General features: G+C 49.1%; 1 protein-coding gene across 1 annotated transcript in view; it reads left to right on the forward strand.

Annotated features, from left to right (window-relative positions):
- The first annotated feature begins 375 nt into the window (after positions 1–375).
- Positions 376–24,681, forward strand: part of P2RX5 (purinergic receptor P2X 5) — a 33,208-nt gene continuing 8,902 nt past the window's right edge. The window contains exons 1-6 of the mRNA XM_060259053.1: positions 376–576; positions 10,233–10,383; positions 18,482–18,553; positions 20,166–20,241; positions 21,322–21,418; positions 21,533–21,613. Of these exons, the coding sequence (XP_060115036.1) occupies positions 440–576; positions 10,233–10,383; positions 18,482–18,553; positions 20,166–20,241; positions 21,322–21,418; positions 21,533–21,613 (614 nt within the window). The 5' untranslated portion in view covers positions 376–439. The remainder of the gene's footprint in view (positions 577–10,232; positions 10,384–18,481; positions 18,554–20,165; positions 20,242–21,321; positions 21,419–21,532; positions 21,614–24,681) is intronic.

The following is a 24,681-nucleotide window of genomic DNA, read 5'->3' on the forward strand; positions in this document are numbered from 1 at the left end:
GCTGTTATTTACCAGGTGATGCTATTTACCTCCCTGCCCTGAAAAGATTCAGCTGCCCATCTCCACGCATTTCCTCTGTTAAAGAGACAGGACCGTTTCCTCCAGGCCTGTTGGTAACCCTCCTTGCCGGATGCCATCGCTGGTTCCTACCGAAGGTGGTTTTTCGGCATGCCTCGCCTGTCAGTCCGCATTCCTCAGCGGCTGCTGCTGCAGTGCTCTCCTCTAGCGCTCCTTCTCTCTGCGCCTGGGAGCAGCTGAACAAGACCGAGAGAGGCGGAGCAGGCGGGGGAGAAAGAGCCACCTTCCCCGGGACTCTCTCTCGCCAGCTGATGGTTCAGGTTCTGGCGCCAGGCACGTGGGGCTGCTTGTCTCTTCCGGAGCTGTCCTTTCCCCCACCGCCTCCTTCAGATGTGCCTTGGGTGCCCAGCCAGCCGGGAGGATGGGGCAGATCGCCTGGAAAGCCTTGTGCTTGTCGCTGTTTGACTACAAGACGGAGAAATATGTCATCGCCAAGAACAAGAAAGTGGGGATTCTCTACCGAGCCGTCCAGTTGTCCATCATGGCCTACATCGTGGGGTAAGGCTGGCTCTGCTTCTGCAGCTGTGAGAGATTAACAGAAGGAAGGCTGGTCGAGATTCCCTCATCTGATTGAGATGGGATTCTCTCATCTGATTGAGATGAGAGTCCCTCATCTGATTGAGATGAGAGTCCCTCATCTGATTGAGATGAGAGTCCCTCATCTGACAGGATGGTGCCCTGTTTGTGAGCTACCCCCCCCCCCCCATAAAGGGCAGCTGGCTTTTCGCCACTGAAAACAGAACCCTGGGCGGCATGGACCTTTGGTCCGATCCTGCGACGCTGTTCTTACGATCTGGTGAACAAGGGAGAGAATCAAGTGTAATTTTGAGATGGTGGTCTTTGCCTCCAATGCGGAGCATGCTGATCGCTGGGTCCTGTGGGATTCAGCACGGTTCCTGTGTAGTTGTACCGGATCAGTTGTTCCTTGTCTGGAAGCACGGGAAAGGTTGGCTGCTGACAGTTTGGTGTAGTGGTTAAGTGCGCAGACTCTTATCTGGGAGAACCGGGTTTGATTCCCCACTCCTCCACTTACAGCTGCTGGAATGGCCTTGAGTCAGCCAGAGCTCTCACAGGAGTTGTCCTTGAAAGGGCAGCTGCTGGGAGAGCCCTCTCAGCCCCACCTACCTCACAGGGTGTCTGTTGTGGGGGGAGAAAATATAGGAGATTGTAAGCCGCCCTGAGTCTCTGATTCAGAGAGAAGGGTGTGGTATAAATCTGCAGTCTTCTTTTCTTTGTGTGGTAGACTTGCCTGCCTGCACCAGTGTTTCCCCGGGGGTCACTATCCCATCAGAGATGAACACGAAGGTTTCTGATAACACAAGGAAAACCCTAAGAAAACCTGCGCTCTCTGTGCCGCCCCAGTGTGTGTTAGCTGCATGTGAGGAGGCTCCCTTCTTCTCTCCTTTGCCCGTTGTGCAAACATGTGGCACGTACACCTTTGGCATGCAAAGTCCATTAGCTTTTAATAAGGTTTAAACAGGTCTGTCAACATGGCCATTAGCCATGATGACTACATAGAACCTCCAGATTCAGAGGTAGTGTACCTCTCAGTGACAGCAGCTACTGGAGGAAAACAGTGAAGAAGAAGATTTGCAGATTTATACCCCGCCCTTCTCTCTGAATCAGAGACTCAGAGTGGCTTATCTTCTCCCTCCACAACAGACACCCTGTGAGGTGGGTGGGGCTGAGAGGGCTCTCACACCAGCTGCCCTTTCAAGGACAACCTCTGCCAGAGCTATGGCTGTCCCAAGGCCATTCCAGCAGGTGCAGGTGGAGGAGTGGGGAATCAAACCCAGTTCTCCCAGATAAGAGAGCTATGGCTGACCCAAGGCCATTCCAGCAGCTGCAAGTGGAGGAGTGGGGGAATCAAACCTGGTTCTCCCAGATAAGAGTCTGCACACTTAACCACTACACCAAACTGGCTGGCTGGAAAGGCCTTCGTGTCCAGTTCCTGGGCTTTCCAGAGGCACTTGGCTGTGTGCGCTGTTGGAAATAGGGTGGGCATACTTAGCTGTAGCCCTCTTCTTCTGCCATTTTTAAACATAATTTTTGTGTCACTTTTGAACAAATGGAGCAAAAGAAGCAAACAAATTGGGAACAGCATCTGCAAAGAAAGAAATGGGGAATGAGGCAATCTGTACAGCCGTCTTTCAGACAACAGCGCTATTTGGGAACGTTTCTTGACAGTAGTACCCTTATTACCTTCTCTAGACCAAGGGTCCCCAACCTTTTTGGCACCAGGGTCCGGTTTTGTGGAAGACAATTTTTCCATGGACCCAGGTGGGGTGTGGGGAGTGATGGTTTCAGGAAGATACAATTGTGCACTTTATTTCTATTAGTTTGGTGTAGTGGTTAAGCATGCGAATTCTTATCTGGGAGAACTGGGTTTGATTCCCCACTTCTCCATTTGCAGCTGCTGGAATGGCCTTGGGTCAGCCATAGCTCTCGCAGGAGTTGTCCTTAAAAGGGCAGCTTCTGTCAGAGCCCTCTCAGCCCCACCTACCTCACAGGGTGTCTGTTGTGGGGGAAGAAGATAAAGGAGATTGTAAGCCACTCTGAGACTCTGAGATTCGGAGTGGAGGGCGGGATACAAATCCAGTGTTGCCTTATTATTATTATTATTACATTTTAATGTATATAATGAAATAATTATACAACTCATGGCCTGGTTGCTAACAGACCACAGACCAGTAGCGGTCCCTGGCCCAGGGGTTGGGGACCCCTGCTCTAGACTTCTAGATGTCTGCCATCATGCTTGTGGCTGATAGCCTCTGTAGCCAGGCTTTCCGCACATGCCCAGATTGCTGTAGTCGGAGGTGCTAGTGCAGGATTCGTATAACAAGGAGGTTGAACTGCTGGGGCAGGGGGTCTGGCTGAGTCCAGCCAGCAATGCGCATCAAAAGGAGAAAGACACACAGAGCAGCAGCAGGCACCGACGTTTCTGCCGGGTTAGCTCATCAACATTAGCAATCGTTTCGTCTTTTCTGTGTCCGCGTTCTATGCCCCGTCTGTCAAGATTAACCCTGCGGACGGACAAAGAGTTTCCATTGCAGAATCATTCGACAGTCAGTTGATCAAATTAAACTAAAATGCCCTTACATGTCCCCACCCCCACCCCGACTTTCATGAGGTTCAGGCTGAACAAACTGACAGCAAATTCAGTCAGGGCTTGTGGAGCTCTCCTGCAATCCACCCCTCCCCTCTCACACCCCCCCCCCCGCTATTGCGCTTAATTTCCGGCCTATTTCCAGTTTTCCACTAGGGACAAATAAAGAACTGGGGTGCTCCAGTTATGAGATGCAAAACATGGTACCCCAAGAGAATTCACCTCCCACTTCCTGCCTGTGCGGTGTGTTTTATCACCCTGTTGTGAGAAGAAGAGATTGGATTTATACCCTCCCCTTTACTAACCAGCGGCCCCGTGGCGCAGAGTGGTAAAACAGCAGTACTGCAGTACTGAACTCTCTGAACTCTCTGCTCACGACCTGAGTTCGATTACGGCGGAAGCTGGATTCAGGTAGCGGCCCAAGGTTGACTCAGCCTTCCATCCTTCTGAGGTTGGTAAAAGGAGTACCCAGCTTGCTGGGGGGAAAGTGTAAAAAGACTGGGGAAGGCAATGGCAAACCACCCCATTAAAAAGTCTGCCGTGAAAACATTGTGAAGCAACGTCACCCCAGAGTTGGAAACAACTGGTGCTTGCACAGGGGACTTTTCCTTTTCTTTACTAACCAAAGGAGTCTCAGAGCACTTAAAAATCCCCTTTCCCTCCTCACAGCAGACACCCTGTGAGGGTGGGGCTGAGAGAGCTCTGACATAAACTAGCTCTTGAGAGGAAAAGCTCTGGCGAGAACTTGTGACTGACTCAAAGTCACATCAGCAGGTGCTAAAATCAGATCTGCCTCTGAGAGCCAGTTTGGTGTGGTTAAGTATGTGGACTCTTATTTGGGAGAACCAGGTTTGATTCCCCACTCCTCCACTTGCAGCTGCTGGAATGACCTTGGGTTAGCCATAGCTCTCACAGTGGTTGTCCTTGAAAGAACAGCTGCTGGGAGAGCCCTCTCAGCCTCACCCACCTCACAGGGTGTCTGTTGTGGGGGAGGAAGGTAAAGGAGATTGTGAGCCACTCCGAGATTCAGAGTATAGGGCGGGTTATAAATCCAATATCTTCTTCTTCATATAGAGGAGTGGGGAATCAACCCTGGTTCTCCCAGATAAGAGTCCGCACAATTAACCATCATACCACACTGGCTCTCAGAGGCAGATCTGATTTTAGCACACAGGTTACTGGTATGCTGGCTAAATCACCCTTGCAATGAAGAAGGAGCTTAAGAACATCAGGAGAGCCTTCCTAAATCAGGCTGGAGGCCCATCGATTGCAGCATCACTCTTTTTCCCACAGCACCCAACTGGATGTTCCGGAAGCCCCACAAGCAGAGCTCCCCACACTGAGTGTCTGTTATTCAAAGGTTTAGAAGAAGAAGACGACTGCAGATTTATACCCCATCTCCCTCTCTAAATCAGAGACTCAGAGCGGCTTAGTCTCCTATGTCTTCTCCCCCGACAACAGACACCCTGTGAGGTGGGTGGGGCTGAGAGGGCACTTGTAGCAGCTGCCCTTTCAAGGACAATTTCTGTGATAGCTGTGGCTAACCCAAGGCCATTCCATCAGCTGCAAGTGGAGGAGTGGGGAATAAGATATAAGAGTCTGCAGACTTAACCACTGTGCCAAACTGGCTCTCTCCCCCTCTACATTGAGGTTCCATTCAGTCATGACCAATAGCCATTTTCCCTTTAAGTTGTCTTTTCAAGACAATTAAGCCATTGCAATGTCCTGTGGCAATTCGTTCAACAAATTAACTATGAGTTTTGTGGATAAGTGTTCCCTTTGGGAGGGGCTATGGCTCAGTGAAGAAAAGAGAGAAGAGGCTGTTGGATTTATACCCCGCCCATCACTCAGAGTCCCAAAGTGGTTTACAATCTCCTTTCCCTTCCCCTCCCCACAACAGACACCTTGTGAAGTAGGTGGGGCTGAGAGAGCTCAGACTGAGAACTGCTCTTGAGAGAACAGCTCTGAGAGAACTGGGGCTGGCCCAAGGTCATCCAGCTGGCTGCATGTGCAGGAGTGGGGGAAGCAAAACCGGTTCTCCAGATTAGAGTCTGCACAATGAACTACTACACCAAATGGTAGAGGATCTGTTTGGCGTGCAAAAAGTTGCAGGTTCAATCCTGGTAGCTCCAGTTAAAAGCTCTGGTGGTAGGTGAGGAGAAAAACCTCAGCCTGAGACCCTGGAGAGCTGCTGCCAGTCCAAGTAGACAAGACTGACTTTGATGGACCCAGGGCTTTTCTAATAGCAGGAACTCCTTTGTATATTAGGCAACACTAGGGTTGCCAAGACCAATTCGAGAAATATCTTGAAACACCTTTTTAAATGCCTTCCTTCCATAGGAAATAATAAAGGATAGGAGCAACTTCTTTGGGGGCTCATAGAATGGGACCCCCTGGTCCAATCTTTTTGAAACTTGGGGGGGGGGGGTATTCTGGGGAGAAGCACTGAAAGCTATACTAAAAACCTTGTGCCTCTACCTCAAAAAACAGCCCCCTTAGAGCCCCAGATAACCACGGATTAATTCTCCATTATTTCCTATGGGAATAAGTCTCCATAGGAAATAGTAGAGTTCCTAGCAGACATTTCCCTCTCCTCCCCCCGCTTTCTGATGACCCTGAAGTGGGGGGAGGGCCTCCAAACTGGGGGATCCCCTGCCCCCACCTGGGGATTGGCAACCCTATCTCCCGCTATTCCAACTGATCTCCAGCTCCCCTGGAGAAAATGGCTGCTCTCGGTGGCATTTGTACCCTGCTGACGTCCCTCTCCTCCTTAAACCCTGCCCTCTCCAGACTCTACCGTCCAAATGTTCATGTATTTCCCCACCCAGAGCTGGCAACCAGAGGCTCAGGCCGTATCTGCCCTGCCCTGTAGATAGAATGCTTTAATCATGATATCTTCTCCTCAAGGTGCGCTTGGGATTGCTACTTTGGGGTGGGGGAGGATTAACGAAGAATGTTTAGGGCCTATAACAAGCAACAATTCCCAGAATTTGGAAAGGAGAGAGATAAATCATAACCGTTAAACTAAAACAGAACCGGTCTGTACAACGAGGCTTTTCTTTTTTGTATAAATACAGTGTCACAAGCAATGTTCCCTCTAAACTGCAGAGTCTTGTGAGGAAAAATTCTACTTTGTGAGCGACTGGCATTAAAATGGTGAGCTACTATATAAATTAGTGTGCTCTGGGGGGTCATCCTTCCTGAGGTAAGACAAAAATGTGTGAGCTGGAAGCCCAAAATCTGTGAGCTAGCTCATGCTCACTCAGCTTAGAAGGATCACTGGTCACAAGCCTTTTCATTTCTGGCATTCCTGACTTGTTTGCTCCACACATAACCTTTACGCATTTAAGGCAAAAACAGGCATCATTTCAACAGCAATTATTCTTCCAAAAATTATTACTACAGCTTGGGGGGGGGGGTGGGAGGGGAGAGACCTGAAGTATCATGTTAAGGGTGGAGCAAACTCATGTCAGGAACCGGGTTGGTTTTCAAATCGAAACAGCGTGGCCATGACATTTGGCCACCTCACAAATGTACCTTCACTAGGGTTGCCATATGAAGTGGGCACGCCCCCCCTTTCCAGCAGTCCCTAACCCCCATCAGTGCTCAGTGGAGTGGCGAGGAGGAATGGTGTCACACAACACCACTACATCACTTCTGAGGAGGAAGTGACATCTATGCTTTGTGCAATGCTCTAGGAATGTTCCCGATCGCTATTGTTTTTACTATAGAGCTCAGGGGAAATTCTAGAGTGTTGTGCAACACAGGGCCATCACTTCCAGGTTCCTAGCCAGAAATGATATTGTGACATCACACAGTGCCATTTTTCCAGTATCTGTCAACAAAACGTTCCTCCCCCTGCTGTTGAGCCAAGAGTGGGAATCCTAACTTCCATTCTATTCCAACCCCTCCACTGTCTTTCTACTTATTTAAAAGCTGAAAGCCAGTGATACATGGGACTGTGATGTTGTGGGTTTTTTTTTGTTTTTTACATTTTTACTAGCCAGTTTGGTGTAGTGGTTAAGTGTGCGGACTCTTATCTGGGAGAACCGGGTTTGATTCCCCACTCCTCCACTTGCACCTGCTGGAATGGCCTTGGGTCAGCCATAGCTCTTGCAGGGCTGTCCTTGAAAGGGCAGCTTCTGTCAGCATTCTCTCAGCCCCATCTACCTCACCGGGTGTTTGTTGTGGAGGAGGAAGGTAAAGGACATTGTGGGTCACCCTGAGATTCGGAATGGAGGGCGGGATATAAATCCCATATCTTCATCTTCTTCTTCTTCTACTCCGCCTTCCTTCTCAATGGGGAGCCAAAGCAGCTTGCATCATTCTCCTCTCCTCTTATTGTTATTGTTATAATATGGTGCAGTATAGCCAGGAGATCCTAAGATTGACTGGCAGCCAGAAGTTCTAGCTCTTTTTAGTGTAATGCACCAGTAGGTGGCGAGCTAGATGTTTTTAAGGCAAGAGACCATCAGAGGTGGCTTGCCGTTGCCAGCCTGTGCCTCACAACCCTGGTATTTCTTGGAGGTCGCCCTTCCAAATACTAGGCAGGGCTGACCCTGCTTAGCTTCTGAGATTTGATGAGACTGGGCTAGCCTGGGCTATTCAGGTCAGGGGTCCTTTCCTCTGTTTTATCCTCACAACAACCCTGTGAGGTAGGTGAGGCCAAGAGTGTGTGACTGACCCAAGGTCGCCCACCAAGCTTCTACGGCAGAGGCTAGGATTAGGACCTGGGATTAGGACCCTAGTCTGATACTTTAACCACTGCACCAAACTGGCTCTCCCGCACGCTAGCTGAAAGCCAGTGATCCCTGGGACAGTGATAGTCTCTGCAGAGAGTAGTTGCTCTTTCGGTAGCACCAGCTGTCTGTTTGGCGTTGGAGGGAAATCAAAACCATCCTGCAAAGCCTCCATTTGGCGCAGGATGGGTTGCTATGGGAGCAGCTTTACCACCTCATGTTAATTATATCTGTGGGCAAAGAATGCTTTTCCGCATTCTTCCCCGGTTGCTCTAACCTGCTGCTGAAGCGAAGGAAGCGGCGACCTCTCAGCTGAGGGAGGAAGCGTTTGGACCCAATGTGACTCTGGGCCACGTTCCCACACATCCTGGTTGTCCCTACAGCATTCTGGTTTGTGGTTACCACCAAAGCATCTGCTCAGGCAAGCCTCGGGAGTCAGCTGGCTGGATGCTGGATGCTTTGGAGGCTCCTGCGTGTCTCAGCCCTGCAGCTTGTGCCCTGGGAAGTGTGAGTGAGATGTCTACTGCAACTGCAGAAACTGGAGGGAGGCTGATGAAGGATTTTGGCAACTGGGACAGAGCTTTGATGCCCGGCCAAATTTTATGCTTTTCACCCCATGCCCATCTAAAGAGGAGGGATGATGCAAGGGTGCACATTGTTTATGCTGGACTGCCAATGCAGTTTGGACCATCTGTGCCCAGATAACCTTTTCTCTTTTGTAAGCAACGGTAGACACTGCTCTGTCTGCAGAGAGCTTTTGAGAGCCAGTTTGGTGCAGCGGTTAAGTGTGCGGACTCTTATCTGGGAGAACCGGGTTTGATTCCCCGCTCCTCCACTTGCAGCTGCTGGCATGGCCTTGGGTCAGCCATAGCTCTGGCAGAGGTTGTCCTTGAAAGGGCAGCTGCCGGGAGAGCCCTCTCAGCCCCACCCACCTCACAGAGTGTCTGTTGTGGGGGAGGAAGATAAAGGAGATGGTGAGCCGCTCTGAAATTGGGAGAGGAGGGCAGGATATAAATCCAATATCATCATTATCATCATCACTATTGATTCACACTTGGGCTTTAAGGAAGAGGAAATGACTATTGTCTGTGTCAGCGGCTCTGCCAGCACTCGGAAACGGAAGCATCACTTTTATGTCTTGGGATGCTGCTCAGCATGCCTGGTGATGTCAACAGTGGCATTTAATGGTATCCCAGGTTCATTCCTTGCCCAAACAGATGTTGACACCAGCAGATGTTGGAGGAAGGCAGCCTAGTGGCCAGGACTGGATTGTCATGTTTGTTGAGAGGGGGCAAAATTAAAAAATGGCACCCCCTATGGGCCATATGATCTTATGGTCCCATAGAATACAATGGACTCCATGTCCAATTTGGCACCCCCCTCTGTTGGCGCCCAGGGCAAGCATCCCCCTTTGCCCCCCCCCCCCCCCCCCCCAGATCTGGCCCTGCTAGTGGCTGTTCCGGGGACTTTGACAGCCACCTTTACCAGGCAAAACTTCTTCTCTGACTTGTTTTGTCCCGTCTGTGTCAGGCATGGAATCAGAGTGAGGAGAAAGAGCCAAAGGAGTGAACTGTGTTAGTCCGTTGTTGCAAAATAGTAAATAGCCCAGTAGCATCTTTGAGACGCACAAATTTTATTGTAGCATAAGCGTGAAGAAACACAGCTCTCTTTGTCAGAAAGGAGAGAGGGATCGAGGATATCTAAAAATCCAAATATCTCTAAAAATCCAAATGAGTCTGAGCCTTCCCCCAAGGGGAAACTGATGGCCACTTAGGAGGTTTGGAGGCCCTCCCCCCTCCGCTTCAGGGTTGTCAGAAAGCGGGGGGAAGGGAGGAAAATGTCTGTTGGGAACTCTGTTATTCCCTATGGAGATTTATTCCCATAGAAAATCATGGAGAATTGATCCACGGGTATCTGGGGCTCTGAGGGGGCTGTTTTTTGGGATAGAAGCACCAAATTTTCAGTATAGCATCTAGTGCCTCTCCCCAAAATACCCCCCAAGTTTCAAAAGGATTGGACCAGGGGGTTCAATTCTATGAGCCCCAAAAGAAGGTGCCCCTATCCTTCATTATTTCCTATGGAAGGAAGGAATTGAAAAGGTGTGCGTCCCTTTAAATGTGATGGCCAGAACTCCCTTTGGAGTTCAATTATGCTTGTCACAGCCTTGATCTTGGCTCCACCCCCAATGCCTCCTGACTCCACCCCCAAAGTCTCCTGGCTCCACCCCCAAAGTCCCCAGATATTTCTTGAATTGGACTTGGCAACCCTAAAACCAGTTCACTGTTGCATCTCTTTTTGTGGCTTTCCAGGTGGGTGTTTGTGGTCAAGAAAGGCTACCAAGATGTGGACACGTCCATCCAGAGTTCTGTCATCACCAAGGTGAAAGGCGTGGCCTTCACCAACACCTCTGAGCTGGGGGAACGACTCTGGGATGTTGCCGACTACGTCATCCCCTCGCAGGTACTGACAGGGCCTTCGTTGTATTGTGCTTCTTCCCCACATGCTTTCAACTCATTCGCATCATCTAAAGTTGCCAACTTCTAGGTGGGCCCTGAAAATCTTCTCTTCTAATGGTCAAACGGGGCCTAATCTGTGGGAACTTAAATCCAGGGCCTTTTTTTGAGCAGGAACACACAGGAACGCAGTTCCGGCTGGCTTGGCATCAGGGGGTGTGGCCTAATATGCAAATGAATCCCTGTTGGGCTTTTCCTACAAAAACCCTATGTGAAACAATGGTGACATCAGGGGGTATGGTCTAATATACAAATAAGTTCCTGCTGGGCTTTTTCTACCAAAAAACCAATAGGGAAGAACACAGTATAGTTGAAAGCCTAAGAAAAACCGTGTTCAAAAGAGATGATAAACCTCTCAAAAAAGTCTCGTAAGAACCGCTAATGCCTGTTTGGAGTAATTGATTAACTGCGTGCATACTGTGATAGAGCATTGGTTCCAGATTATTGAAGTATTTTGAACAGAAGATGAAGATGAAGATATTGGATTTATATCCCGCCCTCCACTCCGAAGAGTCTCAGAGCGGCTCACAATCTCCTTTACCTCCCCCCCCCCCGACAACAGACACCCTGTGAGGTGGGTGGGGCTGGAGAGGGCTCTCACAGCAGCTGCCCTTTCAAGGACAACCTCTGCCAGAGCTAAGGCTGACCCAAGGCCATTCCAGCAGGTGCAAGTGGAGGAGTGGGGAATCAAACCCGGTTCTCCCAGATAAGAGTCCACGCACTTAACCACTACACCAAACTGGCTCTCCAGAAGAAGTTGGTATCGAAACACGTAAATTTTACCTGGGAAACGTGTTACCAATTATACTTCTTATTTGTCTTCGAGTCTTCATTACACTGCAACATTGTTGTTCAGAGAGTTTGTCAACAATCATTTTGCTTTTCTACAGAGGGGTCTGGGTATCAACGCTGCTACTTCAGCAACCCTTCCTGGGGTGGACAAGTGACTTGTTTTTCTGTATGATTTGTGACTTTGTAATGTTGTAAATGTAGGGTTGCCAAGTCCAATTCAAGAAATATCTGGGGACTTTGGGGGTGGAGCCAGGAGACATTAGAGGTGGAGCCAAGATCAAGGCTGTGACAAGCATAATTGAACTCCAAGGAAGTTCTGGCCATCACATTTAAAGGGACGGCACACCTTTTCAATGCCTTCCTTCCATAGGAAATAATGAAGGATAGGGGCACCTTCTTTTAGGGCTCATAGAATTGAACCCCCTGGTCCAATCTTTTCGAAACGTGGGGGGTATTTTGGGGAGAGGCACTAGATGCTATACTGAAAATTTGGTGCCTCTACACAAAAAAAACAGCTCCCCCAGAGCCCTGGATACCCGCGGATCAATTCTCCATGATTTTCTATGGAAATAAATCTCCATAGGGAATAACAGAGTTCCCAGCAGACATTTCCCTCCCCTTCCCCCACTTTCTGAAGACCCTGAAGCAGGGGGAGGGCCTCCAAACCGGGAGATCCCCTGCCCTCACCTGGGGATCCCCTGCCCTCACCTGGGGATTGGCAACCCTATGTAAATGTTTTGTAAGAGCCCCGTGGCGCAGAGTGGTAAAGCTGCAGTACTTCAGTCGGAGCCCTCTGCTCATGACCTGAGTTCGATTCCAGCCGAAACCGGTTCAGGTAGCTGGCTCCAGGTCGACTCAGCCTTCCATCCTTCCGAGGTGAGTAAAATGAGTACCCAGCTTGCTGGGGGGGGGGGGGAGCGTAGATGACTGGGGAAGGCAATGGCAAACCACCCCGTAAAAAGTCTGCCGTGAAAACGTTGTGAAAGCAACGTCACCCCAGAGTCGGAAACGACTGGCGCTTGCACAGGGGACTACCTTTACCTTTTTAAATATTTTGCATAAGTGGTATAAGTTTGTAAAAAATAGGCTTTGTGCCTTTAACGAGCTCACAGCTTTACTAGTTAGGCTGGCAGTAAAAACAATTTTTGGCATTGAGCCTGTGTAACTCTTCCAAGTTTCTTATCAGCCCTTAGAGACTTTTTTGAGAGGTTTATCATCTCTTTTGAACACGGTTTTTCTTAGGCTTTCACCTGGGGATTGGCAACCCTACCAGGCCCAGAGGCAACTGCTAGGCCTGGATTCACAAAGTGTTCAGTAATTGGGGTGAGGGTGAGGTGGAGTTGAAAGGGAGCTGCACCCAGCCTCCATGGGCAAGTGTGGCGGGGGGGGGGGCGGGGGGAGGATGGGATCCCCTCTGTGAAATTTGAAGCCCCTCCCCCAAACGTGTCATGACTAGGGTTGCCAAGTCCAATTCAAGAAATATCTGGGCGTTTTGGGGGTGGAGCCAGGAGACTTTGGGGGTGGAGCCAGGAGACATTAGGGGTGGAGCCAAGATCAGGGCTATGACAAGCATCATTGAACTCCAAAGGGAGTTCTGGCCATCACATTTAAAGGGACCTCACACCTTTTCAATTCCTTCTTTCCATAGGAAATCATGAAGGATAGGGGCACCTTCTTTTGGGGTTCATAGAATTGGACCCCCTGGTTCAATCTTTTTGAAACTTGGGGGGTATTTTGGGGAGAAACACTAGATGCTATACTGAAAAATTGGTGCCTCTACCCCAAAAAACAGCCCCCCCAGAGCCCCAGATACCCACAGATCGATTCTTCGTGATTTTCTATGGGGATAAATCTCCATAGGGAATAACAGAGTCCCCAGCAGACATTTCCCTCCCCTCCCCTCCCCCCGCTTTCTGACGAACCTGAAGCAGGGGGAGGGCCTCCAAACCAGGAGATCCCCTGCCCCCACCTAGGGATTGGCAACCCTGGTCATAACTGATCTCCAGACAAGAGGGGTCAGTTCCCCTGAAGAAAATGGCTGCTCGGGACGGTGGGCTCTGTGGTATTCAGTGTTTCCTCTAAGCTGAGTTAGTGTGAGCTAGCTCACAGATTTTTTTAGCCTCTGGCTCATACATTTTTGTCTTCGCTCAGGAAAAATGGCCCCAGAGCAAACTAATTTATGCAGTAACTCACAACTTTTAATGCCAGTAGCTCACAAACTAGAATTTGTGCTCACAAGACTGCGCAGCTTAGAAGGAACATTGGGAGTATTATACCCTCCTGAGGTACTTGCCCTCCCCAAACCCCGCCCTTTCCTGGCTCCACCACAGAATCTCCTAGAATGTCTCAACTTTGCGTCGGCATCCCTATTCAGAACACTTTAAATGTAGTGGGTGTTCTGTTTTTTTGTACAACATCCTCCCCTCCCCCCCCATATAAGGACATCCCCCATTTTAGTTTCAGCATCCTCAAGGTGGTGCCTGGAATTCTCCTAGAATAACAACCGATCTCTACACCACAAGAATGGGGAGCTCTAGTAATGACCGCCAGCAAAACAAAAAGACTTGCGGAGAAAACAGAAGAACAAAAAGGAAATCTGTTTCAAGAAAGATCCAGTTTGTACATTGCTGCTGCACTACTGCAGTCGGAGCTCTGCTCATGATCTGAGTTCGATCCCGGCGGAAGCTGGGTTCAAGTAACCAGCTAAAGGTTGACTCAGCCTTCCATCCTTCCGAGGTGGGTAAAATGAGTCCCCAGCTTGCTGGGGGGAAAGTGTAGATGACTGGAGAAGGCAATGGCAAACCACCCCGTAAAAAAGTCTGCAGTGAAAACGTTGTGATGTGACGTCACCCCAAAGTCGGCAACAACTGGTGCTTGCACAGGGGACGACCTTTGCCTTTTCTTTTTTTAAAACTGAATTTTCATTAGCCAGAGTAAATCACTTCTATGCAGCCCCACCAACTGTCCCTCCCTGCATAGCAAAGCCGTTCAGCTGTTTTTGTGCTTTGCACAAGAATTGTGGTGTGGCGTTAGGCCTTTGTAGCTGCTTTCCCAAAACAGCCCAGGCAGCTTGCAAACAGTTAGGCCAAAGGCTTTCCCAGAATCCTCTGGGGCTTTCAGGATCCGATGTTGCTCCTGTTTCAAGGTTAATGCAGTTTGCCTCAGACGTCCTCCCTCTGAGAGAGGGCTGTTGCCGCCCTGTGCCAAGTAGTGCTGATGGAGCCAGACCAAGATCTACAGTAGCAGCCGAGCCAAAAGATATTTATAACATATCAATAATGGACCACAAATTAAAGTGCATTTTTATAGGCATGCTGCTTGAAGCTGGAGCACCTTCCAGCTATTGGAGGCCAAGTACAACGGCTTGCCACTGCAGTCTTTCATTGCTGACAGAACTTTATGACATCCGGAATCATATGCAATAGAGTTCTTCAGGGAATTTCGACCTCCTTACTGCTTTCCTCCTCTGCTAATCATTTTTTTACACATTGGAGAGCCAGTTTGGTGTAGTGGTTAAGTGTGCGGACTCTTATCTGGGAGAACCGGGTTTGATTCCCCACTCCACCACTTGCACCTGCTGGAATGGCCTTGGGTCAGCCATAGCTCTGGCAGAGGTTGTCCTTGAAAAGGCAGCTGCTGTGAGAGCCCTCTCAGCCCCGCCCACCTCACAGGGTGTCTGTTGTGGGGGAGGAAGGTAAAGGAGATTGTGAGCCGCTCTGAGACTCTTCGGAGTGGAGGGCGGGATATAAATCCAATATCATCTTCTTCTTCTTAATTTTGAAGTAAACAAAAAAATATGAATATGAATATACATCTAAAAAAATCTTACAGGAACAAGTTAATACAGGCATGGATACTTACATCATTCTGACCTATCTACAAGGAGTTTAGGGGGGAATGAGCTCTGTGTTGATCAGGGTCACGAGGTTTGATGCAAAGGGTCAAGGGCTTAGAGTTTCCTTCTTGGGGCCTTCTGGGGAAGGACTTCATCTCTGTCTCAGGAGCCAGAAGCACAAGCCAAGTGATTCTCCCTTGGGCGCACTCATGGACCAATTTCGCACTAGACCTTTAACCCTGGTTTATCCCTGTCCCCAAGCTGACATTCTACACTAAAATCATAGAATCATAGAGTCACAGAGTTGGTTTCTCGGATTCTCTGATTCTAGTGTAGAATGTCAGTTTGGGGAGAGAGTTAAACCAGGATTAAAGATCTAGTGCGAAATTAGTCAAGGTCTTCTCTTGCTGTCCCCACACCTCAGTTTATTTATCTCACGTTGTCTGTCTGAGAGGGGGTGCTTTTCTCCTACTGAGGTGGTTTCATAGGGGGCTCCAAGCAAAACTCCCTCTAAGCTGTGGAGTCTTGTGAGCACAAATTCTACTTCGTGAGCTACTGGCATTAAAATTGTGAGCTACTGCATAAATTGGTTTGTTCTGGGGCCATTTTTCCTGAGCTGAGACAAAAATGGGTGAGCTGGAGGCTAAAAAACTGTGAGCTAGCTCACACTAACTCAGCTTAGAGGGAACATTGCTCCCAAGAGCAGTCCAGACAAAGATTAAACCTTGACCAGTTTAGCTTCAACAAGGGGACGGCATCCTATACCTTTGAGACTTGACCTGGATGACCCAGGTTAGACCAGTCTTGTCAGATCTTGGAAGTTAAGCGGGGGTCAGCCCTGGTTGGTATTTGAATGGGAGACCACCAAGGAAGCCCAGGGTTGCTATGCAAAGGAGTTGGAGATGGGTCTGGGGTAGGCTTCCCAATCCCCAGGTCCCAGCGGGGGATCCCCTGGTTTTACAGGCTTCCCCCCTCCCCCAGCCAGCTGGCCGGCGGGGGAAGCTCCACCCCCACAGCCATTATGCACCTCCATGAACGAGTCCCATAGGGAATGATGAGGAATTGATCTGTGAGTATCAGGGGCTCTGGGGGGGGGGGCTATTTTTTGAGCTATAGGTTCCAAATTTTCAGTATAGTATCTAGTGCCTCTCCCCAAAATACCTTCTAAGTTTCAAAAGAATTGGACCAGGGGGTCCAATTCTATGAGCCCCCCAAAAAGGTGCCCCTATCCTTCATGATTTCCTATGGAAGGAAGGCATTTTAAAAGGTGTGCTGTCCCTTTAAATGTGATGGCCAGAACTCCCTTGGAGTTCAATTATGCTTGTCACATCCAGGCTCCTGGGTCCGCCCCAATGTCTCCTGGGTCCGCCCCAATGTCTCCTGGCTCCACCCCCAAAGTCTCCTGGCTTCACCCCCAAAGTCCCCAGATATTTCTTGAATTGGACTTGGCAACCCTAGTCTGGGGTCATCACCAGGACCTCCCCTCAGTCCCAAGTAGAGTTGCCAAGTCTTTTTTCACACATGCTGTGCGTGCGCGGTGCGATGACGTCACTCGCAAGTGATGTCATTGTGCCAGTGATGTCTCACGCTGGCTGCTCTAGGAGCTTCCGGGAAAACTCTATGGTTTTCTGGGAAAACCATAATGTTTTCCTGGAAGCTCCTAGAGTGGCCAAAGTGTGATGTCGCCGGCATGATAACGTCATTTGTGATGTCAGGAGGAGATCCCCCTGCCGGCCCAATATGAGCTGGTGGGTTGGGAACTTCCCAAGTAGGAGAACCCCCACTCAGGCAGGAGTTTGGGAACCTTAGTCCCAAGTCAATTGACCAAACGGAGTTGTTTGAGTAGAAGCAGATAGCTTTTATTGCAACAAAGGCAGAGGGACTGCCTTCGCAAGCCGGCAAGTTCCTCCATCTTATACGACTAGTCATAGCTTTTTATAAGGGTAAAGGTAGTCGCCTGTGCAAGCACCAGCCGTTTTTGACTCTGGGGTGACGTTGCTTTCACAAGGTTTGCCATTGCCTTCCTCTACACTCCCCCACCCCCAGCAAGCTGGGTCCTCATTTTACCAACCTCGGAAGGATGGAAGGCTGAGTCAACCTGGAGCCGGATACCTGAACCCAGCTTCCGCTGGGATCGAACTCAGGTCGTGAGCAGAGTTTAGGACTGCAGTACTGCAGCTTTACCACTCTGCGCCACGGGGCTCTTATCCCTTTGAGACTTGACCTAGATGTCCCAGGTTAGACCAGTCTTTTTATACATACTTTTTATACATGCTGCATTTACTTACTGTGATTGGTTACATGTTGTCACAGGGCATATTTCATGACACGCACGTCTACTCTTGTCTTGGCAGGGTCATCAAATATGGACTTCCTTTCCGCTGTTTTTCTATTATTCACTCAATGACCTTTTGCTTTGCCACTTTGACCCTTCAATGCTCTTAGCGACCTTTCAACCACCTATGGGATGTTCCTGCCATGTAGGCCTTCGCTTTCTCCTCGTAGACTACTATAGCATCACCTGCCGCCCTATTCAGAGCCAGTTTCTATCAAAACAGGAAGCTTTAGCTCGCTTGTCTTACCGTTTACTCTTCTTCTCAGTTTCTGTGGTTAGCTAAGCACTCCAACTAGCAAGCCTTTGCCCCCAGCAAACGCTGACATCATACCTTGCTGGAATAAACGCTTTCTATCTTAGATGAGCCCTGTGGCGCAGAGTGGTAAAGCTGCAGTACTGCAGTCAGAGCTTTCTGATCACGACCTGAGTTCAATCCCAGCGGAAGCTCAGATAGTGGTAATTCTAGGAGTTCTCCAGTTCCTGCCTGGAGATTGGCAATTTTGTGCCTAGAAGGTTCAGTTTCGCTGGGCCGAACAGTACCCAGTGATGTTTACGGTATCCTGCAATCTCCTTCTCTCTTCTTCAGAGCTAGAAAAAAAAAGGTAAAGGTAGTCCCCTGTGCAAGCACCAGTCGTTTCTGACTCTGGGGTGGTGTTGCTTTCACAACGTTTTCACGACGGACTTTTTACAGGGTGGTTTGCCATTGCCTTCCCCAGTCTTCTACGCTTCCCACCCCCCCAGCAAGCTGGGCACTCATTTTACCGACCTCCGAAGGATGGAAGGCTGAGTCAACCTCGAGCTGGCCACCTGAAAACCCAGCTTCCGCCGGGGATCGAACTCAGGTCGTGAGCAGAGAGTTCAGGCCAGAGCTAGAACCCCCTCCTTAATGTTGTACGGGGGAAAAAAATCAGAACAAGAATTAAACAAGCAAATTTAGCAACGTCATCATAGATGCATCATTTGTTCCTGTAGCAGATGCTCGGTTTCCTCAGCCCCGATCCGTAATATGTTCAGGCCTCAATCCTCAGTTTACAATGAACAAATGTGACATGGCTTTTTTCCGGCTTCCTTCCCCCCACATAGGGTGAAGGTGTCTTCTTCATCATGACCAACCTGATCGTCACCCAAAACCAACGTCAGGCTACATGCCCTGAGGTAGGAACAGAGACAAACGAAGCTGGGGGGGGGGAGGGGCAGGGGGGGAGAGAGAAAAGCTTAGGAAAAATGATTTTGACATGAGTGGCTCATCCCAGTTGGTTTTGATTTCCCTCGAGAAGGCACTGCACAGCAAATGATTTGAGAGCAGGGTTGCCAGGTGTGGGTTGGAAAATGCCTGGAGACTTTGGGGGTGGAGCCAGGAGAGGGCGGGGTTTGGGGAGGGGAGGGGCCTCAGCATGGTCCAATGCCAAAGAGTTCCCTTCAAAGCAGCCGTTTTCTGCAGGGGAGCTGATCTCTGCCAGCTGGAGATCAGTTGTAAAAGGAGATCTCCAGGCCCCATCTGGAGGCTGGCAACCCTACTTGGGAGTAAGGATGTGAGGTTCCTTGACTCCAGCTCCAGATAGATAATTAGTACAAAAAAAAGAAAGAAACCCAGCTAATAATAATAATAATAATAATAATAAATTTTTATTTATATCCCGCCCTCCCCGCCTAGGCAGGCTCAGGGCAGCTAACAACAGTTCGATAAAATTATACAATATCTAATAAGTTTAAAAGCAGTATTTAAGTTATACAATAATTTAAAACAACAATATCTAAAAACCAGCTGTGAAGGGAGTTGATATGGATTCGAGATGCAACCCTAGAAAAGGTGGGGAGTAGGGGATCTTTCCCTCCCTGGTGTTTCCCTATCAAAAGCACCATGTTCTTATCTACATTGCTCTGTAGGAGAAAACAGGAACCCATATTGCACTTGTCTTTTTTTCCTGCAAAGGCTTAAAATATTGGGCAGGGGAGGTAGGACATTTCCTGTTCAAGCAAACGGCACTGGCAGGTAGACAGTGAATTTCCCCTTCCTCAGCACTGCCAAACCAACCTGGATTTGACCCACTTTGGGGGGGCTGATACATTGGGAGTTCCAGTCACAAAACTCCATGGTTGTTTGACCTGGGAGGAAATTGAAATGTAACAACTCTCTTCCTACTAGATGTATGTTGCACTGATTGCACTTGTATGTAAGTGTGTGCATATGATATTTAAGAGGCCAAGTCATTCATAGCCTGCTCCTTCACATACTGCAGCTCTTGAGGTCTATTTTGAAATGCATACAGAATCTTCTTAACGACTATTACTTTCCCCTCAAGTATATCTAAGATACTGAGCAAACAGTGTTGGACAGGTCTCTGCAGAATAAATGAATTCTGCAGATGGGGTAGAGCCTTCAGCAGCGCATAACGCCAAATGGAATCGAAGTGAAAACTCTTGGGATTAAAAAAAAGAGGTATTCTAAAATGTCTCTCTGTTCATCTGTCAAATGACAGAGGGGATGTATAGGTGATCTCTGGCAAGTAAGATCTATGCTTCTTCCTATGGGGTGGCCTGGGAAATTGACCCGACCCCACACTGAGGGAGGAGTCGTGGCCAGTGGGGGTGATAAAAAATGGTGGTGGTAAATCTATTTAAGGTCCACATGCAAACTGCAGTGTGTTTTTTAAGGGAAGTGCATTTCTTCTTGCACAGAGTGGACTTGGGTAGGAATAAAGGGGATGTGGAGGCCCTTTTGCCCTGGGCCCCAGAATCATTGCCCCTGTTTCTCCTTTGCTTTCAGAGTCCCGGCATTCCAGACGCTCTTTGTTACCAGAACAGTGACTGTCCAGCTGGGGAAGTTGTAATTTCTGGCAACGGTAAAAGCTCTTTTTGTGTCTAGCTTCAAATGCCTTCTTAAATAAAACCTTTATCTCCTCTTAAGTCAGGCTGGGCACCATTGCTGTGTTAGTTATTCTGCCAACAGAAGGCTCATGATGTCACCCTACAAAATCAAAAAGAGCTCCGAAAGAAAGAGCACCTGAATACTCCAATTCCGGCATGAGCAAAGCGGGGCTTGCAAAAAGGTGTGCACGATGCACAGTTCTGCCCTAAGAGATATTTCTATTCAGGACAACTTGGATTGCCCTTTAAGAGATGAACATTAGCCAGCTCTTCTTGGTTGATCTGACGCTGTCGTTTTATTGGATGTTTGTTGATTTTTTTATACAGAGATTTTTAAAAAGACATTATTGGGGAAGTAACTCTAACAAAGAGAAGGGTAGAGCAGAAGGGTATCAAAACAAATAATATTTATTAACAATTAAAACAAAGGAAATTGAAGTCTCTTTCCTCAGCTGGGAAGGGAGGGAGGGAGGAAGGAAGGAAGGAAGGAAGGAAGGAAGGAAGGAAGGAAGGAAGGAAGGAAGGAAGGAAGGAAGGAAGGAAGGAAGGAAGGAAGGAAGGAATTAAGGAAGGAAGGAAGGCTGGCTGGCTGGCTGGCTGTGGCTCAGTGGAAGAGAGCCTCTGTTTAGCATGCAGAAGGACCCAAGTTCAATTCCCAGCAAAGGACCAGGCGGCAGACTACCGGACTGAGACTTTGGAGAGCCACTATTAGAGCGGAATGAGACTGACCCTGAAGGGTCCAGTGGTTTGATTCAGTGTAAGACAGCTCAATGTTTGTTAATGAGCACCCCAATGAAGCAAATTCCCTCAAAAAACCAGGCTGCCCCAGGAAATCCAAAAGATCATTGCTACGGTTGCCAACCTCTAGGTGGTGACTGGAGACTTCACTCTATTACAACTGATCTCCAAGTGACATCTATCAGTTCTCCTGGAAAAAATGGTTGCCTTGGAAGGTGGACTCCAAAATCTCCAGGTATTTCCCAGCCTAGAGTGGGCAGCTCTTCCCTTTGCACTGCCTGATCTCCCCCCACCCCCCAATCTTGGTTTCCCTGCAGGGGTCAAGACGGGACGCTGTATGAAAACTGGAGGCCAGATGAGTGGGACGTGTGAAATTATCGCTTGGTGCCCGGTGGAGAAGAAAGGCAAATCCAAGTGAGTTCCTATCCTTGCCTTTTTTAAAAAAACATTCCAGATTTTTATCATAAACATCCCTTTCCTCCAGCCAGAAATATTACTAATCCAAGAAACCCATCCTTTCCTTTCAAGAAAACCTCTTCTGGCAAATGCTGAAAACTTCACTGTTTACATCAAGAACTCCATTCGCTTCCCCAAGTTCAAATTCTCCAAGTAAGTGCTCGTTCCCATTAGGGTTGCCAACTCTGGGCTGGGAAACACCTAGAGATTGTGGGGGGGGGCAGGTTGAAGCCTGAAGAGGGAGGGGTTTGGGGAGAGGAAGGATTTCCATGGGGTAAAATGTATGGCTGTGAGAGCTGGACCATAAGGAAGGCTGAGTCCAGAAGAATAGATGCTTTTGAGCTGTGGTGCTAGAGAAGAATCTTGAGAGTCCCTTGGATTGCAAGAAGATCCAATCAGTCAGTCCTAAGGGAAATCAACCCAGACTGTTCCCTGGCAAGTCAGATGCTGAAGCTGAAGCTCAGATACTTTGGCCACCAAATGAGAAGGGAGCACTCGCTGGAGAAGACCCTGATGCTGGGAAAGACAGAAGGCAAAAGAAGGGGACGGCAAAAGATGAGATGGTTGGACAGCGTTACTGATGTAACTAACTCGAATTTGAGCGGACTTCGGAGGATGGTGGAGGGCCTGGCGTGACTTGGTCCATGGGGTCGCAAAGAGTCGGACTCAACTGGGCGACTGAACAACAAAAAAATGCCATCGAGTCCACCTTCCAAAGTGGCATTTTCTCCTGGTGAACTGATCTCTATTGCCTGCAGCTGTAATCCTCAGAGATCTCCAGCTACGCCTGGTGGTTGGCAACCCTGGTTCCCATCTGTGTCCCCCTCCAAAGCTTTGTGCTTGCACAGATGCTAGCTTTTAGACAGGTTCAGAGAAGAAGGAGCCAAATTCATGGGTGGTGGAAAGAGGTCTGTTAACAGGCTGTCCAATACTAGTGACTAGCCATTTTCCTTAGAACCAGGGCTTTTTTTTGTAGCAGGAACTCCTTTGTGTCATGTTCTCAGGGCGAGGTAAGTGGGAGTCCAAAGCCAGTTCGAGGTCAAAGTTCAGGAAGTCAAGCAGGAGCTGAGTCACCACAGCAAAATCGCAAACCAGAAGCAGAAGTCAGTGTCCAAAGCCAAAGGGTCAGGGTGCCAAGGAATTCAAACCAGTCAGGAACTGGAATCAGGAAGGAGCGTGGATGCAGGCCAGGAAATCGACTTGTTGCTTCCACGAGGTTGCCAAGTCCCAGGTGTGAGTTATATGGGAGCCTCAATCAGCCTGCTCCCTGGGTAGCCGTAATTCTCCTAGAACTCGGGGCTAAGAGATCGGAAGCATTGGCATGCCTCGTGCCTGCGTTCTGAGAGTGTTTTCCGAAAACGGCTCTGCATTCTTGAGATGGGAGGGGGAGAGCTTGGAGGAGACTGATTGTCAACAGCCGGCGCTGGTGCCTGGAATGTGGGGAGAGTGATTGATGGGCCAGCTGTTGGTTCTTTGGCTGAGGCGCTGGAAGGCTGTTCTTCCTGGTCTCTTAATCATTCCAGCTCCCCCTCCTCAAAGCTCATGACACTTTGCATATTAGGCCACATATCCTTGATTTAGCCAATCCTCCAAGAGCTTACAGTAGGCCCTGTAATAAGAGCCCTGCAAGCTCTTGGAGGATTGGCTGTATGAGGGGTGTGTGGCCTAATATGCAAAGGAGTTCCTGCTACAAAAAAGCCCTGGTTAGAACCTTCATATATTAATAAAGTAATATATTTCTGAATAGCAGATACTGAGAACACACAGGGGGTGGGTGTTTGGGGGTGTTAACACGTGCGAGGGCATCTTGCTGGAGGAGTTGTCGTTCAGCCAACGATACAGAGAATTCTCTGGGAGAGATCCTAGCTCTACTTGCTGAATTACCAAACCTAGGGTGCTCTGGGAAGGTGGAATTACTGAACCCTGTGGTGTGTAGATATATTTCCCTCAGTAGGGCTACTCACTGCAGAGTTAGAAGGTTCAGGGCAGTAGGTACTTCTGTATAAACTGTTCTAGGAATGCCAGGTCTTACCTGCTGCCAGCGTAGGGTTGCCAGCCTCCAGGTGGGGCCAGGAGATCTCCCGCTTGTACAACTGATCTCCAGCTGGCAGAGATCAGCTCCCCTGGAGAAAATGGCTGCTTGAAAGGGTGGACTCTAGGGCACTGTACCTTGATGAGGCCCCTCCCCTCCCCAAACCCCACCCTCTCCCAGCTCCACCCCCCCAAAAAAAATCTCCAGGTAATTTCCAACACAGACCTGGTAACCACTAGGATGCTGCCATAGAGTTTTTACCCACACGCTAGAGCAGGAGTGACAAACGTGCGACCAGGGGGTCGAATCAGGCCCCTGGAGGGCTCCTATCAGGCCCTCGAACAACTGGCTTTCTTCTGCTTCCTTCTCCCACTCTCTTGCTTCCTCCTGCATCACAGCTTGCTTTGCAAGGCTCTCTCAGTCAACAGGAACTACAGAGCAAAACCTCAATTTTCTCCATTGGTTGAGACTCCTCCCCCTCCTGCTCCCCTGGGGAGGGAGGGAAAGAGCCAGAGCTTCCTTTGCCCAGTTCTCTGGATCCCAAGGGAGAGATACAACGAAAGCACCTTTAAGAGAAACAAGTGCTAACGTTTTAAGCATGTTTTTTTTAAAAAAAAAATATTTTAATTGTGTTTGTTTGTGTCCTTTGTAAAGTTTATATTTCTGCTCTCTCTCTCGGCTTGGCTTCGCGAACGAAGATTTAAGAAGGGTGCAATAGTCCACGTTTGCTGCAGGCTCGCTGGTGACTGACAAGACCAATGTGGGACAGGCAGGTCCGGCCACAGCGGCTGCAGGGAAAAGTCTGATTTAGGGTTGGTCCTGTAGCAGTGCGATTCTTCCTCAATCTCCTTTTGTCCTCAAGACCAGCTATGCGTGTTTTCTCAAAGGAAGAGACAGCCTGGTGGATGGTGTGCCTCCATGCTTTGCGATCTGAGGCTAGGTCAGACCACTGGTGATGGTTGATGTGACAGGTGCTAAGGGATTTCTTCAAGGAGTCCTTGTACCTCTTCTTTGGTGCCCCTCTATTTCGATGGCCGGTGGAGAGTTCGCCATACAGGGCAATCTTGGGAAGGCGGTGGTTTTCCATCCTAGAAATATGCCCTGCCCAGCGCAGCTGCGTCTTCAAAAGCAGTGCCTCGATGCTGGTAACCTCTGCCCGCTTGAGGACTTCAGTGTTGGTCACAAAGTC

The sequence above is a fragment of the Heteronotia binoei genome, chromosome 18 (genome assembly GCF_032191835.1).
Source record: "Heteronotia binoei isolate CCM8104 ecotype False Entrance Well chromosome 18, APGP_CSIRO_Hbin_v1, whole genome shotgun sequence".
Classification (NCBI taxonomy): domain Eukaryota; kingdom Metazoa; phylum Chordata; class Lepidosauria; order Squamata; family Gekkonidae; genus Heteronotia; species Heteronotia binoei.